The sequence below is a fragment of the Cucumis melo genome, chromosome 7 (assembly GCF_025177605.1).
Source record: "Cucumis melo cultivar AY chromosome 7, USDA_Cmelo_AY_1.0, whole genome shotgun sequence".
NCBI lineage: Eukaryota > Viridiplantae > Streptophyta > Magnoliopsida > Cucurbitales > Cucurbitaceae > Cucumis > Cucumis melo.
In genome coordinates, this window is record NC_066863.1 from 22,391,453 (window position 1) to 22,410,120 (window position 18,668).

Here is an 18,668-nt window from a genome sequence, read left to right on the forward strand (position 1 = left end):
TAGGGCTTTTTGACTTAAGCATGTTAACATCTAAATTATTTTAGATGCATCTAGGTTAAAATTTCGATCCTTATTTTCACTACGATTGTATGCTATCCTTCAATTCATTCATTCATTCTTCTTTATTCAATTGCTACGCTTCCTTGTTTTTGCCTCATGTAATTATTTTGTTTCTTTGTCCTCTTGCAGATCCTCGTTGATTTCTTTCTAATTCAACGCTTTCTTATACTATTCCATGGACGCCGATGAATCTAACAATTCCACAACTTTATTGCCGCACCTAGCCAATAAGCAACCACCTAAAATTCTAATCGTCAAACCTACACAATACAGAGGGAAAATTGATATCCAACAACAGATCTACTCATTTATGCTCGCGAAAGCGCTTTGCCGATTCACTAATCCACGCTCCTCATCTCTAAGCAACGGAAACCTTGTTCGCCAAACTGCAGATTCTATACTTGTCGCTACAATCAAGGGAAGGACTCGATGGAGTCGAGCGATTCTAGCCACTCGATTCCACCAGAGGTTTGCTAGACGACGACAGAGGATGAAAACAATATTGCTCGCTTGTAAACCAGAGCTTAAGAACAAGAAGGCTAGGAAGTTACCGATGTTGCAGAGAAAGGTGAAAATTCTTGGTGGTTTGGTTCTTAATTGTCGGAAACTCTCGTTTCCAATCTTCTGGAAGAAGCGACGGATTATATATCGGCTTTAGAGATGTAGGTAAAAGTTACGGCGGCGCTCCTGAACTCCTCGTCGAAAATCAAATGAATATTGCAGAATCTCGAACAATTCTTGAGATTTGTAATTATTCCATAGATTCGAAAATCAGGATCGCCTTGCGCTGAGACAGATTCGAGGTAGTGGATTGAAGAGTATGAGGAAGTGAATTGGAAATTTTTGGAAATTTTTGGAATTCTTGACGTTTTTAAAACGTCCAAAAATTTGGAAAATAACAACCTCCGTGTTTTTATAAAAATTCTTGACATTTTAAAACGTGAAGAATTTAATTGATATAACTTAATTTTTTAAAACGTCAAGATAAAATACATATTACTTGATGTTTACAAAACGTCAAGAATATTGAATTTATAAATATTATTGACGTTTTAGAAAACGTCAAGAATTTAATAGATAATCCTTGATGTTTTTAAAACATCAAGAAAAAATACATATTCCTTGATGTTTAAAAAACGTCAAGAAAGCTGAAAACTGATCTTCCATAAAAATTCTTGACAATTTGTCCTTTCAATCACTCCTTTCTTGACAGTTTTTTCAAAAAACGTCAAGAAATAAAAACTACAACCGTCAAGAAAGGTCTTTTTTCTAATAGGGAGAACAAGAGTGGTAACTTGGTGTCGAGAGGTTGTCACCCTTAAAAGAAAGGCAATATGAGTCTTATAAGTAACAACTTCTAGATAGTTATCGCTTAATTAAACTTTATCATTTTCATCCTGAGAGATGAGCAAGTGTGGCGTTTAAGACAATAAGAGGTGTTTGCCTTAATTGGAAGATGATTAACTGATCTCTACTGCATCAAGGACTAGTTTAATCACTTATAACACTAAAACCTTCCTTCACACTTTCTTTAACATAAGTTAGTTCATTTTTCGTCTTCTCGCCATTCCATGTGACCTTTTACAGAATCTCTAGTGTAAATATTAGCTTTAGCACATAACATACTTTTACTTTATATTATATAGTTATTATATACCGCCTAAATGAGAAGTAAGCTTTTTAGCTAAAATTTGATAGAAATTCCCTAAGTTAGACCTTTGCTTACCCAGGAAACCTATCATTTCACTTACACTTGAGCAAGTGATCGGAAAACTTGTGCTACATGTTTTTCAATTGGAAATCGACAATATACAGGTAGGAAGCACCTTTTATCGCATAATGCTATCCTAATCGCCTACTAAGTCAACCGCTTAGAGCTTAACATATGACCTAAAGATGAGCAAATGTCGCATGCAAACCACACACAAATCTAACAACCAAGTTTTTGGCTTGGATTATGTGTATGGAGATAACAATAAGCAAGTTTATGGCAGTCTTGCCCAAGAATTTCTCTTTCAAAATTAGACATAAAGTATTCACTTTGATTTTGGACAAACACTTGATTATGGTGAATCACACGTTCAGCCAAAGATCGTGTGAAAAGGTCTGTGGTACCAGAGCAATCTGTGATGCATGGACTTTACCTTACCCACATATTGAGTGCATCTCTCACCGATGACAAGAGGAATCTTAGTTGATGCGATTAAAAGCGAATGCAACTGAGTACGTCAAATGCCTATAGTCAAAAACTGTCTAAACCCAGGAAGAGAAGAAGAAGAAAGAAAAAGAATAAAAATAATAAAAAGAGAAAGAGAGGAAAGAGAAGGAAAAACTAAGAAAGGAACAAGAGGAGAAGGCAAGAGGAGAGAAAGAAATGAAGGAGAAAGCAGACGAGGAAGAAACACAAAGACAAGAGGAGAACAGGAGACAAGGCGAGAAAGATAAAGAAACTACCTCCTCGCTTGTGGCCCAAACAGAATTTGAGAGGGTTGTGAAAAAGGCCCGAGAGAAACACGAGTAGGACAAATCTGAGCTGTTAAAGAACAAGGTTAAAGCGCAAGCTGTTAAGGCCTTGGCAGAAGAAGAAAACAACTAAGTTAAGGGAGCAAGAAGAGATCCTTAACGCTGTTGAATTTGTATTGGTTGTTTATTTTGTAAGTTTTGAATTCGTATTTATGCAACTTATATCCTTTTGTATATATCGTATTTACAACACAAGTACAAAATTTGATGCAATTATCACGTGTTTAGTTTTCCTTGTCGCAAGCTTCACTCCAGCATTTAAATGCTTCAATTTTTCTTTGTGCTTCAATGATTACTTCAATGATATAATGGTGTAAGGTATGTTTCATTTGTTAGTATGTTTCATTTGTTACTTAGGTGTTTAACTTGTTAAGAAAACTTAACAAATATTTCTCGATAGTTTATTAGATAAGCAAGCATTACCTCAAACCTCTTTTGTAAGAATTTTCTACAGTAAACTTATCATTCATTTTTTAACAATGAGGACCTTGCTACGTTCTAAATTTAGAGGTGTGCAAGGTCCGAGCTAAAGCTTTTGAAACTTTTTGAAAATCCTATAAAGCATTTTAACATAAGTTAAAAGGAAGTAAAAAATGTGAAAATTTCAAAAATTCTTTTATTCATTAATTCAATCAAAATAACAACTCCAATGTTGTCTCCTTTCACCAAAAATAAGAAGCAAAGCATAAAAAAAACTGAGAGTTGAGTTAATAAGTGTCAATAAGAGTTATAGTTGTAGAGAGTGACGAACTTATAAAGTGTCTATGATTTTCCACTCAATGCAAATTCCCTGCCTAATAAGTAAATAAAAAGTGTTCTTCGCAACAAAGGATTCAAAACTCTTCAAAAAAATTAGCCATTTCTTAAAATTGAATGTAATATTTTCTAGGGAATGAACAAGCGTATTTTAAGTATTAAACTTGTCCCGTGCTAAACCTGGAAATATTTTCATAGTAGGGAGTATGCAATGAGAGTACACCCTAATAGCGAATCAGATTAACCTGTATTATGAGAAGGTTAGGGACGCAAAGAGGAAGGTAAGTTTTGGGGTTGGAATAGTGCTTGGGAACAAGCAATGATACCGGGTGATGCTTGAGGACAAGTATTATTCAAAATTTCGGGGTGGATTGACCTTACTGGCAGCAGAGCATTGTCACGATGAGGTTGACGTCAATAAAGTTTGCATTCGGTGGTTGGCTGTTGAGAGGGTTAGAGAGAGTAAGCAAGATGATGTCACGGAATGGGGTTTCACTCTATAACCAAAGATTTATAATTTATCTATCTATTTCCCTCCGAGGGAGGTTTTGGCATAATGGCTAATTTTTTTTAAAATTAAGAATAATGACAAAATATATAATAACGTTTTAAAACAAAAAATCAACTATAACAAAGTTTAGTCACATACTCCAATCGAGACTTTTATGGGCTATCATCGATAGACCAATATTTTCAATATGGTACATCATTAATATACCACAAGGTGTTTATAATTTCTTATACGTTTGTGACTAAAAAATCATATACAATGAAAAAGAAAGAAATAAAAATACACAGTTTGTTAAAAGAAATGAATATTTATTACACCATTAATTAATTATGTGCACATAGTGCTTAAACTGCCAATCTTGCAGATAAATTTGTAGCATTGTCTAATCCAAATAACTTTGCAGATACATAAATTGAACAACTTTCCATGCCAATGGAAGCTTTTTCCACAAAAAGAGCACTATTTGTAACATCTCATGAACCTTGCTTAAACGAACCACATTTTTCCTCTGGATTTTCATAACTAGCAAATTGGATTTCAGAGATGACATATCCTCCTTGACAAGACAACTCTAAGGTTCTTCCTTCCTTAGCATTTCCACATATAGTTCATATTTTGATTATTTGAACTGATACTTGTTGTGGATTTCCACCGATTTCTTCAAATAAAATCAATGTGTTTGTGTTGCTTGAAAGAAATGATCTTGGAACATGATACCATCTTTGAGAAGGATTTCCGCAATTTTCCACACATTTTCTAGGGTTGTATCTACCTCTGTAGTCACATGCTGCACTACAACTATCATTGTCCTCAATGAAAGATGGCCAAAATCAGCATATGCTTTGCCCATTTACCCAAGCTTAGCCTTTTCCCATTCCTTGCATGTCCAAGATGAAGGGAAAACATCAAGAGACATGCAGCAGCGGAAGGAAAAAGATCATGCTTTACTCTATATGCACCTAAACAATTTAGAAATTAACATGCACATGATATCCAATGGACCTAAACGAAGAGCATAAAAGGTAAACGATGAACTTACCTTTTATAGTTCTGAACTTCTTCTTCGATCCAAAGCTTCTTCTTTGCCTGAAAATCACGAGCAAAGACAACCACTAAGTTGACCTACTAATCTCATGACCAAGAACGGAGTTGTGGGACTCGGTTTTGTGAAGTAAATCTTAGAGAGAAAGGAAGGTGGTGTATCGTTTAGGTGATTTTTTCAGCAAAACATCATCCTTTCTCATTCTATAATGAGAAGTTTATATATGAAATTTACATGCAAATTGCATGCAAATTATTTCATATAATTTTAACACCTAATCAATTAATTAACTCTTTAATGAAATTAGTGGCTTCTAATTCACAATAGGCTGCCACAATGACCACTAACTTTTAGTTAATTAAGTAATTAGTCAAAGGGGCATTTTGGTCATTTGACCAATTAAGTCAAAGTCAAACTTTGACTTTTCTTAGTCAAAAGTCAAGTTTTTGACTTTTTGCTATTTTACCCGTCTTGACTAATTCTGACCTTCCGAGTATGAATCTGCATTCATTTTTCTAAAATTTAAATCATATTTGAATATAAATCCGGTCAAAGTTCAAAGTTAGAAGTCAATATGTTGACTTTTACAACTTTGACCATTTCAAAACTTTCCAAGCTTTTAAATATGAATCTATATTCATATTTATTTAAATCATATTTAAACATAAAGCTTAAAGTTTATTTCTACCAACTTATATCTTATATATATTTGTCGGTTTGTCTCTCTTTTCTTAGTTCGAACAATTCGAGTTACTTCAACATACTTGTTTTTAATTGACTCCATATAAGCTAGTAGAGGTACCTAATGGACCTATAGATCATGGACTCCAACGATTCGAGATAAACTTGGTAAACTCTTTTAGACCAAGCTTAATCAACATTCGTTAACTAAAGAGTCATTCCACTAAAGACTTTTAGTTGCACTCCCCTCACTATAGATATATTTCTGTCCATCTGATATAACTATGATGGGTAAGTCGATCCTTCAGAGGTTGTTCATAATCTTGGCTGGATCAAAATACCGTCTAGAGAGGAGAAAACTTAAAACGTAAGTCAAAAGGACTTAGTGAGTGATAGGTTTGAGAAAAACCTTTTGGGAAAAACAACAAGATTTAGATAATAAATAAGAACAAGATCAAAACACAAACAAGTCTTAATGCATCAAACCACAAGCACAATAATTTTCATGCGCTCAAGCCAACACAAGTTCCAACTCATTACCAGGACCTGGGATTTTTCCCTCATCTAGACCCAGGATTCACATTAAACTAGCGTCACACGAGTTACCTGGGATTTCCACCAACATCTCATCACGTTCAATCTTTTCTCAGACCTGGGATTCACATTCAACCAACTTCTCATCATCATTCCTCGCCTAGACGTGGCTTTCACATTCAACCAACATCCAGCGTTAAGATTTCATCACAAATCACCCCGACCTAGAATTTTCCTCTCGCTGAGAGACCTGGAATTCACACTCGACCAACGTCATGCAAGTTACTTGGGATTTCCACCAGCATATTACGAAAGATCATGCCACACCATAATGCATAAACTACTCAGTTAATAACAAGGGAGTATTAGCTCACAACTTAGTCTTAACACTGATTATTACAGCAATAGCAAAGTCATGCAATAAGCATATACACAAGGCTACGAAAGAATATTTGTACAGCATTTATAAAATGTTTCTTTCCAAACGAAGATCATAAGTGCAAACGTTTTCATTGTAAACAACCATTCGATAGTACAGAAATACTCATTTTACTTTAGAAAGAACCATTCACAACATCCATTCATTAACTTGTATTCGATCATAAAAAACATTTAAACATAAATAAAAGTTTGAAAGCCACTATAGAAATCTGTTTTGTCACTTACAACATTTGATCATTATAAGGATGACTCACAACATTTGTTTATTTATAAGGATCACTCACAGCATTTTTTTATTTATAAGAATCACTCACAACATTTTTTTATTTATAAGGATCACTCACAAAAATACTTAGCCTTAACTCCTTCCTTATCTGCTTTCGACTTTCTCCTCTTCCTAGTGGTCCTCTCAACCGACCATTTAGCATCCAAAACTTCCTCTCGTCGTTTTCACCAAAAAAATCCATCATCTATAGGAAAATTCCTTTTTCCTTCAGCCTTTGGCCTTAATTATAGTGGTCTTTCACATCCGCTGGTCTATTCCATGCTTTACAAGTGTCTCCTTATCAATTTTTCGTGTCATGCAACCAACCTACACTCGATACGTAGGCTAAAATGTCAGCAGTGATTGGACGCTCCCTTGAGACACCAACCTTATCTTCTAAAAAGTCAAACTCTTTGATCGTCTGACTCTTCTTATCTTTTTGGAAAGCAACAGAAATTTGCTTTCCTTAGAAAGTCATCTAAGTCTTGTCAATAGAATATCTACTTTTCACTACACTACCATAGGTGTAGGTACCTCTTCCGACATTACTACATTAAACACCTAGCTTCTGGCATTCAACGCATACTTCTTCTTCACCAACTATTCTTATCGCATCTCTTACCTTAACCCGATAGAACTTAAACTAAACATTTCTTTTCGCAGAGCCTTTTCTCTTATCGCATCCTTCCTCGAAAAATGCCTCATACTTACACTTATCTGAGGCAACTTCCCAGCAAGGCTCCTCTTTAATAAGACTCCCATTTTTTGAATTAGAACCTCACAATCTTTGATTGTCATATCCCGTCTTTCTTGGGATTTTTGTATGGTCTACTGTGCATAATATTTAGGCAAATGTTTACGATTATTGTTTGGTAGTGTTTTGTCAACATCATAACTTAATTTCACCCATCTTGAGAAAGTGAATGTTCAGTTACAGATGTAAATATTGTTGATTCTGAAGTTAATAGCATCCAAAATAACTACATAAACATGATAATTAAGTAGAGCAACATAAACAACTTTGGTAATGTCACACCCCCTACCGGACTGCCTGTTAGCTTAGACCGAAAGACGGCGTGAAGTCGACTCACAATGCATTTCTCTACCGATATCTGTCGACTCTGCTGAATTCTTTAACGTGATAAACTTGTTAATCTAGTATATAAACTATCATACATGCAACACAACACAGCAGAACCTAGACTATTCATATACATACATAAAGTGTAGCCCAAAAATAACTGAATTCACAAGTAAACTTAGAGACACCTTAACCAAAAGATAACCAACAAAGGTTTACATAATCGCAACTCCTAAAGCTTACACAAACTGTAAAGTATCTATATCATACAAAGATATATACATCATAACACAATAGACTCTATGCACAACTCTAACCATGTACTGGCAATCGATTTTGGAGCTTTAGCAGACTAAGGCAGTCTATCAGGCACCAGGAACTCGATCTCTACTTGGAAAGTGGGTAAAACATTTTGGAAGGGTAAGCTATAAAGTCCAGTAAGTGACAATATTTTAAAACTATAAATTTGAACTCGTAATAATCTTTGAAAACGTATAAATCTAACAAGCAAAGCATTAACTGTAAATATTTTCAAAAAATAGCTCCTTCAAACATGCAATACGTATATCTATAAAATCTAGCAAGACATTTTCTATTTATAAACTATTTAACTAACATGACTTCATTACGTTGTGCAAGGCACGCCCAATACAACCAACGTTTACTAGTTCTACAAATGTAGTGGGACCCACCCAGCACTCCCATTGTCTTTGTCGTAGTGGGGCTCACCCAGCACTTACGACAGTATCATCACAGAGTAGACTCAATGTCAACAACGAAACGTAACCTGTGTACACACGATATCCTCTAGCCTCAAGCTCAAGATCTCAGTCATGTAGTCAATGGAAATATCATAAAGCATATGAAAACATTAAAACATGTATGCTTATCTTAACCTTGCATAAACTCAAACTTACTCAGCTTGTTTGTGGAAAATCGAAAATCTTAAAATAATTTTTGCTTAAACTATGCTTTGCTTAAACAAATGTCATTTCAACTGCTTTTCAAAACTCATTAATTACATGCTAACATGTGGACTCCATTATGAAAACTAAGCTCAAAACTCATACTCGAAAGCTTAACATAGAAATCATGTATCATTTATAAACTCGTAGTCAAGCACGTTAAACATTTAGTTATAAGAAATAGTTTTCAATTTTTTTTCTTTAAGAATCATTTTCAAAACTTGTTTTGTCACTTACAGTCTTAGACTAGTTTCCCAGTGTGTAAAGCTGACCTATTTATTAGAAACCTAAACATTATGATCTTCAAATGTTATGCTTGACATGGCTCATTAAAGATGATGCTTACGAAGTCTAACTTTAAGAAATAAAACCATATTCCACACATTTCTTAAATTTTTCAGCTTTGCAGCATGAAATTCAAATGATCATAACTCTTCCAATACTTAACTAAAATGAGAGTTCTTTTAAAGAACTTCTTTATGTCAAAATCTTCATTTTGAGGTCTTCTATAACTTATCTCAAGACATGTAAATCTGATTCCCTGTGTATAATCTTAGACATCCCTCAAAATAGAACCACTCCAACAATCGCGTACATCACGACTCCTTTAACTTGTCCCTACAATTTAACTTATTTTCAATCGTTTTGGTTCATGATTTCTTCATAAAAGTTGTATTAAATTGAATAATCTTTCCAACCATACCAAATAGAGATCCTAACTCCATCGGTACACCCTGAAATACTAAAAAAATCGGAGATCTCTTGATTTCGATTAAAAACAACCTACCCTGTCTTCTCTGTCAAAATTCACCCAATGAACATCATTATTTGCTATAGCTTTCTTCATAAAATTTGTTCAAAAATGAATTAGCTTTCAGTAAATTTAAACCTCACCTCTTAAATCTTTTTTTATAGCTTGAAATCAATAAAAAAATCGGAGATGTGCTTAATGAACTATAGAGAAGTTTGTCTTGCAAACTCCTTGTCTTCTTCAACATACATTTTTTTGAACTTCTTCTTCTTTCTTTCTCAGAATTCTACCCTTTGAAACCTCTCTGAAATTTGGTGAACAAATGGTGAAAAAAAAATGGTGTAGAATGGAATGAAAGAAACTTGGCGGTGGAAAGAGAAGAAGAAAAAGAAAAATGGAATTTCTCTTCTCTCTATTCTTTTTTCTTCCTTTATATCCTTTCTTTTCACTTCTTTTTTATTTTATAAACATAATTAATTATATATATAAAAAAATTATATTTAATTTCCAATTTCTTTTATTTCTTTCATATTTTTTTAAAAAATCAAAAGAAAATATCGGGTTTATAGGTAACCCAGTTCGATGATACAACATCTACATATACGGGGCTTCAGACCCATGAGAAGAGATTATATTACTTTCTAAGAACATAATGATTACAATGTTATGACATAAGGTTTCACACTTCATACATTTTTCTGTGCTAATCATAAACTGATACATTAAATCAGAAATAATAAAAATCAGATCATCAGAATCCAGATCACTAAGCAGCTATCAACGAAAACTAATAAGGTTTTGAAACCATTTAAAGAAAATCAGACAAAACATTAACCAAACAATAGAAGAAGCAAAAATCCAAAACCAAAACTCTTCCCTTTGCGGTCTAGCAAATATAATTAGGAAGGGCGTCCAGATGTAGAAGATGAGAGTACAAGACAAAGAAGCTCCTGAAGAACTACATAACTGCATTCTTATGGGCTAATAAGTCTCAAATAGTATTGGTAAGTGCCCTCGATTCCTCAGTCAATACTTAAAAGACCCGAGTAGCAGTTGCCGAAGAAAGATGCAACCCATCAGCAGGGATAGGAGCTTCAGAGAATTGTGATGCATAACCCCTTAGAGCAAGACAAAATTCAGAGGGAAAATCTGGAACATGAGCCCCTTGAAACAGACGATAGCTCAAAGACAATGTCTTGGGTGCAGAACCAGCAACATCCACATGCAGAAGTAAAGAAGCATGCTGAGATAAAAGAAAGGTAGACAAAAGTCTAGGAAATCAAATAGGAATGTTGATCCAAAAAGAATCCACATGGTGCAGCAGATGATGAAATACAAACTCACAACATTCAGCACGGACCCCGCAACAATTAAGTATAGAAAATGCCCTAGAGCAGCAAATATAGTGGATACATGAGTAGAAGGGATCCAGTTTGCAATACCTATTTTGTGTAGGATTCCACACTTTATGCTCAAAGAGACAACAGGTAACTGACCATCATTTAGCCAAGAGCGAATAGTCCCCCCTGTTAATTCCATGGCCAGTTGCTTATTTAATGGATAAATCATCAGGCACAGATAACCCCAGAAATTGATTCAACAAAGTAGGTGAAATAGTAACATAAATACCACAAAGAGTGCAAGAATCTCGTAGTTGAATGACCTCAGCAGGCAAGTTTACAATTAATTTACGTATGAGTTGGGGATAAAACAGGCTAACATCTTCAACTGTTTTAATCAATCCAGTAGCTTTAATCAACTCAATCAAAAAAGTGCAAGAATAGTGTAGGTCTCATATATTCCACTCATCAACAGTAGGCCTCTGCATATCATACTTCCACTTGTGCACACTATCCTTAGAGTGGAAGGATACCCTATCTACAGGAACAGCTGGATCATTAGATGGAAGTTTTTGGCATCTAGCCTTTGTGGTAATCACATACTATCCTTTGGTTAGAGGACAACGAAGCATTTTAGGGAAAGAAGAGCACCCACAGCCTCACCCGATCGAGGTTGTTGATGCTGCTCAATTGGAGCTAAATGAACAGTAGTGGAAGAAGACAGATCAGTAGCGGCAGCAAGAACCTCAAAGGGACTAATAGTGGAAGACTCAACATTCTCTTCCACAGGCATACCAGGAATCTCAGAAAAACATACCAGAGATGGAGAGCGGTGAAAAGGAACATCAGTAGGTATAGAAAACTCTCCTCGAACATCAGGAATCATAAAGCCAGTATTATCAGGTGAATTAGATGTGTCAACAACAGTTGTAGTAGCATGCACCGATGAAGTCGAATGAGGAGGTGGGGTTAGAGATGACAGCAGGAGAGATACAGAACGACGTGTAGGTGACTACATACGATGCATGCAATGAAAAAACTTGGAAAGAACCACATTGTCCTCTCCAGCAGACGAATCTGTGTCTGATTCAACCTGGATTGTTTCGATAGAAACCCTAGACCAAAGAGCAGTCGATGAAGTAGACGACCTAGAAATAAGAGGAGTAGAAGGTACAGAAGTCGATTTGTGAGAGCTTTGAGTGGTGGAATGACTTGCAAAAGCATCATACTCCCATAGTAACATGAGGAACAACAGAAGTATGAGGTGAAACAATAGGGAGCGTAAGGTTCTCAATCTCACCCAATCGATGAAGACATTTATACGAATGATGACGAGGTATACTCTTAATGTAACGACCACTAGCAGGAGGAACAACCTTGGAAGATGGAGAATCCATGGATGCAGGAGTAGGTAGATGATCTTAGCCTTTCGAGTTGAAACCATAGTTGAAACAAACAAAGGTTTAGAAGTTGTGCTCTACAGAAACTAAAATGACCAAAACCTATACACCAAGAAACGTAGAAGATGAAACATTTAAGTAAGCGGCCAATAAATAATAATAAAATTCAAATAGATTCCTTGTGAATTGGGAAATCTTAAATCGGCCCATGAGAAAGATGAGAACCCTTTAAGCTCGGCCCAAGCCAAATAAATTAATTGTTATTCTGGACATGAGAACACTCCAATAGATGCCCGTAAGCCCTCAAATACCGAAACCTCCAACAGTTTAGTAAAAATATCTGTAAGTTGGATAGAACTCCTCGTATGTTCTAAAGTGATAACTTGGGATTCAACAAGTTCTCGAATAAAATGATGGCGAATATCAATATGCTTTGTACGACTGTGCTGGACTAGATTATTTGAAATATGGATCGCACTCATATTGTCACAGTATAGAAGCATTGAAGTCTAAGGAATACCATATTTGAAGAGCATTTGCTTCATCCAAAGAAGCTGGGTACAACTGCTTCCTGTTGCGATATATTTAGCCTCTGTGGTAGACAATGAAATGCTATTTTATTTCTTACTAAACCACACTGTCAGATTATTTCCTAAGAAGAAACAACCACCAGAGGTACTCTTTCGATCGTCTGAACAACCTGCCCAATCAACATCACAAAATCCCATAAGGACAGACAACATATCAAATGTATACCACATACCATAATCGGTTGTATCCAGAAAATATTTCAAAATTATTTATGCAGAATAAAGATAAGACACACGAGGGGATGCTTGATAACGAGCACAGACACATAAAGCAAAAGCTATGCCAGGATGGCTAGCGATAAGATATAGAAGGCTACCGAATGATGTTGCGATACAAACTTTCATCCACTTTCTCTCCTGAGTCATCTTTGAGGAGCTTGAGATGAAGAGCACCAGAGGTCTGCTTAGGCTTGGCTTTATCCAAGCCAAAGTTGGAGATTAGGTTTCGAGCATACTTTCCTTGAGATAAAAAATACCAGAAGAACGTTTTTGAATTTGGAAACCCAAGAAGAACGTGAGCTCACCGACCATACTCATCTCAAAATCTGCTTGCAAACAAACACAGAAATCGAAGCAATAGAGGATCCACCAAATATTATATCGTCAATATAAATTTGAGCAATTTGATAAACATAGTTTTATCAGCATCGCCACAATTGTATCCTTGTTGAGCTAGAAAGTCAGATAGATGATTAGAACAAGCTCTTGGTGCCTACTTAAGCCCATACAAAGCCTTGCGTAGCTTGTAGACATGTTCAAGATGAACGGGATCGATAAATCCCTTCAGTTGTGCAACATAAACTTCCTCAGAAAGAAAACCATTCAAGAATGCACTTTTCACGTCCATTTCAAACAATTTAATCTAATGAATACATGCGAAACTAAGGAGGAGGCAAATTGCTTCTAAGTGTGCCACCGGAGCAAAGGTTTCTCCAAAGTTGACGCCCTCAATTTGAGCATACCCTTAAGCTACGAGTCATGCTTTATTTCAAGTAATGACTCCATGTTCATCGATCTTGTTTTTTAATATCCACTTCGTGTCAATAATATTTACATGTATGGGACAAGGAACTAGTTCCCATACTGCATTACATTCAAACTGATGAAGTACTGCCTACAGTGCTAGAATCCACTTCTCATCATTCAAGGCCTTTTTTACGAACGTAGGTTCAACCTGTGAAGTGTAACATACGTTGGCAATCATTTTTGCATAATCCTTCCTCTCCTTCGTTCTAGTGGTTAGAGTGCTACTAACATCTCCAATCACAGAACTGATAGGATGATTTTTAGATACATGAGAAGAAGGAACCAAAAACTTTATTCAGAGAGAAGTAAGGGGAAGTGTGATTTCGAAGTTATTGATTGGTGAGGGATAAAAGGTTTCAGAACTAAGTTGTCGCTGGAGTCAGTACTGCGACAATTAACTGGAGGATCAACTGAAGGACTCATATTGCTATCATTTGCTTTATCTTTCCCAAGAGGAATTTCTGTTTTCGCAGACCAGGTTCTGTTGAAAGAATGGGCTTCATCGTTTTATCACATCGTCTATCATTGTTGTTTTCATAAACAATGACATTTATAGATTCCATTACCATCGTAGTTCGTTAGTTATACACCCGATATACACAGTTGTTGGTGGAATAACCAAGGAAAATACCACGATCAGATTTAGAGTCCCATTTGCGATGTACCTCTTTGTCTCCAAGAGAGAGACAAGAGCTCCCAAATATATGAAAGTATTTCACATTTGGTTTTCGTCCCTTCCATATTTCATAATTTATCTTTGTAGTCCCTAGACGTAGTATAACACGATTTTGTATATGACAAGCAGTATTTAGAGCTCCTGCCTATAAATGGAGAGGAACAGACTGAGCATGCATCATTACTCTGACCATTTCCTGTAGGGTTTGATTTTTTGGTTCCATAACTCTATTCTATTGAGGCATAAGGGGAGCTAAGAACTCATGAAATATGCCTCCAAATTCATAAAAGTCCTTGAAAGCACTATTCTCAAACTCGCGATCATGATCACTACAAATACAAACAATTCCAGTATTATGTTCACGTTGAACGTGCAGGAACAAAGCATAACTAACCTTAAATGCTTTAGACTTTTCGCACATAAATTTCTCCCAAGTATATCTAGAGTAATCATCAACACACACACAGGCATAGCGTTTCCCACCTAGGCTCTCCACCTACATTGGTCCCATGAGATCCAAGTGTAAAAGCTGAAGCACTTTGGAAGTAGTGCATTTCCCAAGAGACGGATGAGATGCCTTAGTTTGTTTCCCAGTTGGGCATTCATTGCAAAAGTCATTCACATTAGATTTTAACATTGGAATACCTAGAACTTCGTTTATGACCATAGCTTTACATATTGTTCCACTGCCAAGATGACCAAGATGTTTATACCACAAAGTTGGTTCATTAGTTTTTGACAGGTTATAAATAGCTATTTCTGAGTCTTAGTGGTAGCAATTATCATAGAGTTGTTCGAATTTATGTCCTAAAACTCGTACTTTGTTATTTGATTCAATAAGTTTATTATTGAATGTTATAATCTTAAAACCAATAAATTAAATTTCCCAGGCTATTTTACTAAGTTTGTCAATACACTTGAAATTTATGTAAAAACATAAACATGGATTAAGTTCGAGTTAATAACCCAAATAGTCTCTAGTATATAAATAAGGTTGGGCGCCTTATTCTAGAAAAACACTATGGATGCGACCCGCTCCATAGTTAGTACAAACGACGTAATCCTGAATCGTTCATGTGGAGACATGAGAGTGGGGGCATCCTATGTAAATGGTTTGCATAAGATTGGAACCACGAAATAGTCATTTTTAGTTATAACGCTGTAAACTATATAAACTGACTATTTCAATTATAATGACCTAGGTAACTTGATCTTAATCCTGAACTAACTATGAACTTCTGTTCACTCGGTAGTATCCTTAGATCTGCATAGGTGAGGGCAGCTCATCTTCGCTGGCCCAATAAGCCTCCCATTTCAGGGATAAGATCGAGTGGATAGTTAGGAACATAAGGTGCAAGACGGAATTCACTCCTACCCACTTCTGGGATAGTAGATAGGTTGTTCCTTTAAGGACTGAATCCAAGTCTTGAACAAGGGGTCCCACCTTCTCATTGATCCAAGAAGGATTCAGGTTTATAGGTTAGACCTTAAACCAATTGTTCAATAGTAGATCAGTGGGTCTTAAGGAGCAAGATGTAATCTCGGGGGGTAAAACAGTATTTTGACCCAGCCAAGATTACGAACAACCTGTGAAGGATCAACTTACCCATCATGGTTATATCAGGTGGGGATCAACTTACCCATCGGGTTATATCAGGTGGACAGAAATATATTTATAGTGAGGGGAGTGCAACTACGAGTCTTTAGTGGAACGACTCATTAGTTAACGAATGTTGATTAAGCTTGGTCTAAAAGAGTTTAGCCAGTTAATCTCGAATTGTTGGAGCCCATGATCTATAGGTCCATTAGGTTCCCCTACTAGCTCATATGGATTCAACTTAGAACAATATGTTGGAATAACTCGAATTGTTCGAATTAGGTAAAGAGAAAGAAACCGACAAGTATATATGATATAAGTCGGTAAATATAAACTTTAAGCTTTATGTTTAAATATGATTTAAATAATAAAAATATGAATATGGATTCATATGTAGAAGCTTGGAAAGTTTTGAAACGGTCAAAGTTGTAAAAGTCAACATGTTGACTTTTAAATTTGAAAAACAAAACTTTGACCAGATTTATATTCAAATATGATTTGAATTTTAGAAAAATGAATGCGGATTTGTACTCGGGAGGTTAGAATTAGTCAAGATGGGTAAAATAGCAAAAAATCAAAAAGTTGACTTTAACTAAGAAAAGTCAAAGTTCAACTTTGACTTAATTGGACAAATGACCAAATTGCCCTTTGACTAATATATTTATTACTAAATGTTAGTGGGAAATGTGGTAGCATGTAATGAATTTATAAGCCACTAATTCCAATAATAGTTAATGGATTAATTAGGTGTTAAGATTTCATAAAGTAAATTGCATGCATTTTGCATGTAATTTTTCTTTATAAACTTCCATTTACAGAATGAGAAGATGATGTTTTTTATGAAAAGTCTCTAAACCGTACACCTTCCTCCATCCATCTCTCTAAATGTTCCTCCATAAAAGCGAGTCCCACAACTCGATTCTTAATCCTGAGATTAGTAGGTCAACATAGTGGTTGTCCTTTGCTCGTGATCTTCAGGCAAGAAGAAGTTTTTGAACGAAGAAGAAGTTAAGGACTACAAAGGTAAGCTCATCGTTTACCTTCTCTATTCTTTGTTTAGGTCTTTCGTTTAGTTGCAGCATGTTAGTTTCTAAATCGTTTAGATGCATATAGAGTAAAGCATGATCCTAGTTTTCCGCTGTTGCATGTTTCTCTGATGTTTTTGTTCCATCAAGTGTTTGATGCCACTTAATATTACTTCATTCTTGTGGTTGTACACCTCACATTTGTCTTTCGCAAACTTTACTAAGAAAGCCCTGATCGCATAGTTGACTTATGCTAATAAAATTGGCAAAGAGACCTTTACCAACTTGACATCCTGAAGACACGAAAGACTAGGTTAATTTATTGACCCTTTCTCAATAATTTTTTCTTTGACTCCATCACCGAACATAACATGTCTAGCACTTCATTTGTTATATTTAGTGAAGAATGCAGCATTTCCTATCATGTGACAAGAGCATCCACTGTTGAAATACCAGGCAGTAGCTCTCATGGAATGAACTAAATTTAGTGCAACATTACACCTTTCATCTCTTTGCTTTGGCCTCCATTCGATCTTTACCTTCTTCCACACATTATTTCTAAACACAGACTTGGTAAAATCTGAAAAACCATGTAAAGGGTAACAAAATGAACGAATATGTCTAGGTCTCCTATAAAAATGGCAGATCCAGCGTCTCTTCTTTTCTCTGTGTACCTGCTGATCTTCCTTAATTTCGGAAGGAAGGTCTGAATTACTTAAAGCATTCACAAGAACAGTGGTTGATGTATTGCCATGACATCCTTTTGAAAACTTTAGTCCCATTATGTTTGATGGAGATTTTTCATCATTTAGAATAGTCTCCATGTGTTGCGTTCCAAAGGTTAGCATCTTGACATTCTTTGAAAACAATTCAAACTCATAACAGGCTTCTTTCAACTCTGCTTTCAGTGTAACATGGACATTAGATATTGGTGATTTTCCTCAACCAACACTTGAACCTTTTCATTTAGTTGTTTGAGAGCCATTTGATCAGCTTCTCATTTCTTCATTACAACATTATTTTCAGCTTCATTACTTGAGGATGAGCCTAGATTATTTCTGGTTGGTTCAGATTCTTTTCGCTTACTAGTATCACCTTCTATTATAATCTCCTTTTCAAATGATATGCCGATGAGAGCTAGACCAAATTCTTTAATATCACTATATGATGACATGTCATCATCAGATAATGTTGCAGTCAGGCTTTCCTTTTTCCTTTTCAGGAATGTTATGCATTCGGCTTGAAAGTGATCGAACCCTTCACATTCATGGCATTTAGTACTTTGGCTGCCTTTCTTAGATCTCGAGAATGCAGCCCCCCTGTCATTTTTGTCATACTATTTTTGTCTGTTCAGACTGAAACTGTTATTAGCATTTGAATATGACGAAGATATCGAGGCATCTC

General features: G+C 35.6%; 1 protein-coding gene across 1 annotated transcript; it reads left to right on the forward strand.

Annotated features, from left to right (window-relative positions):
• The first annotated feature begins 235 nt into the window (after positions 1–235).
• Positions 236–718, forward strand: LOC103493240 (transcription factor bHLH149-like). The gene has a single exon (XM_051088110.1). The coding sequence runs from the start codon at positions 236–238 to the stop codon at positions 716–718; it is 483 nt and encodes a 160-aa protein (XP_050944067.1).
• Positions 719–18,668: the final 17,950 nt, after the last annotated feature.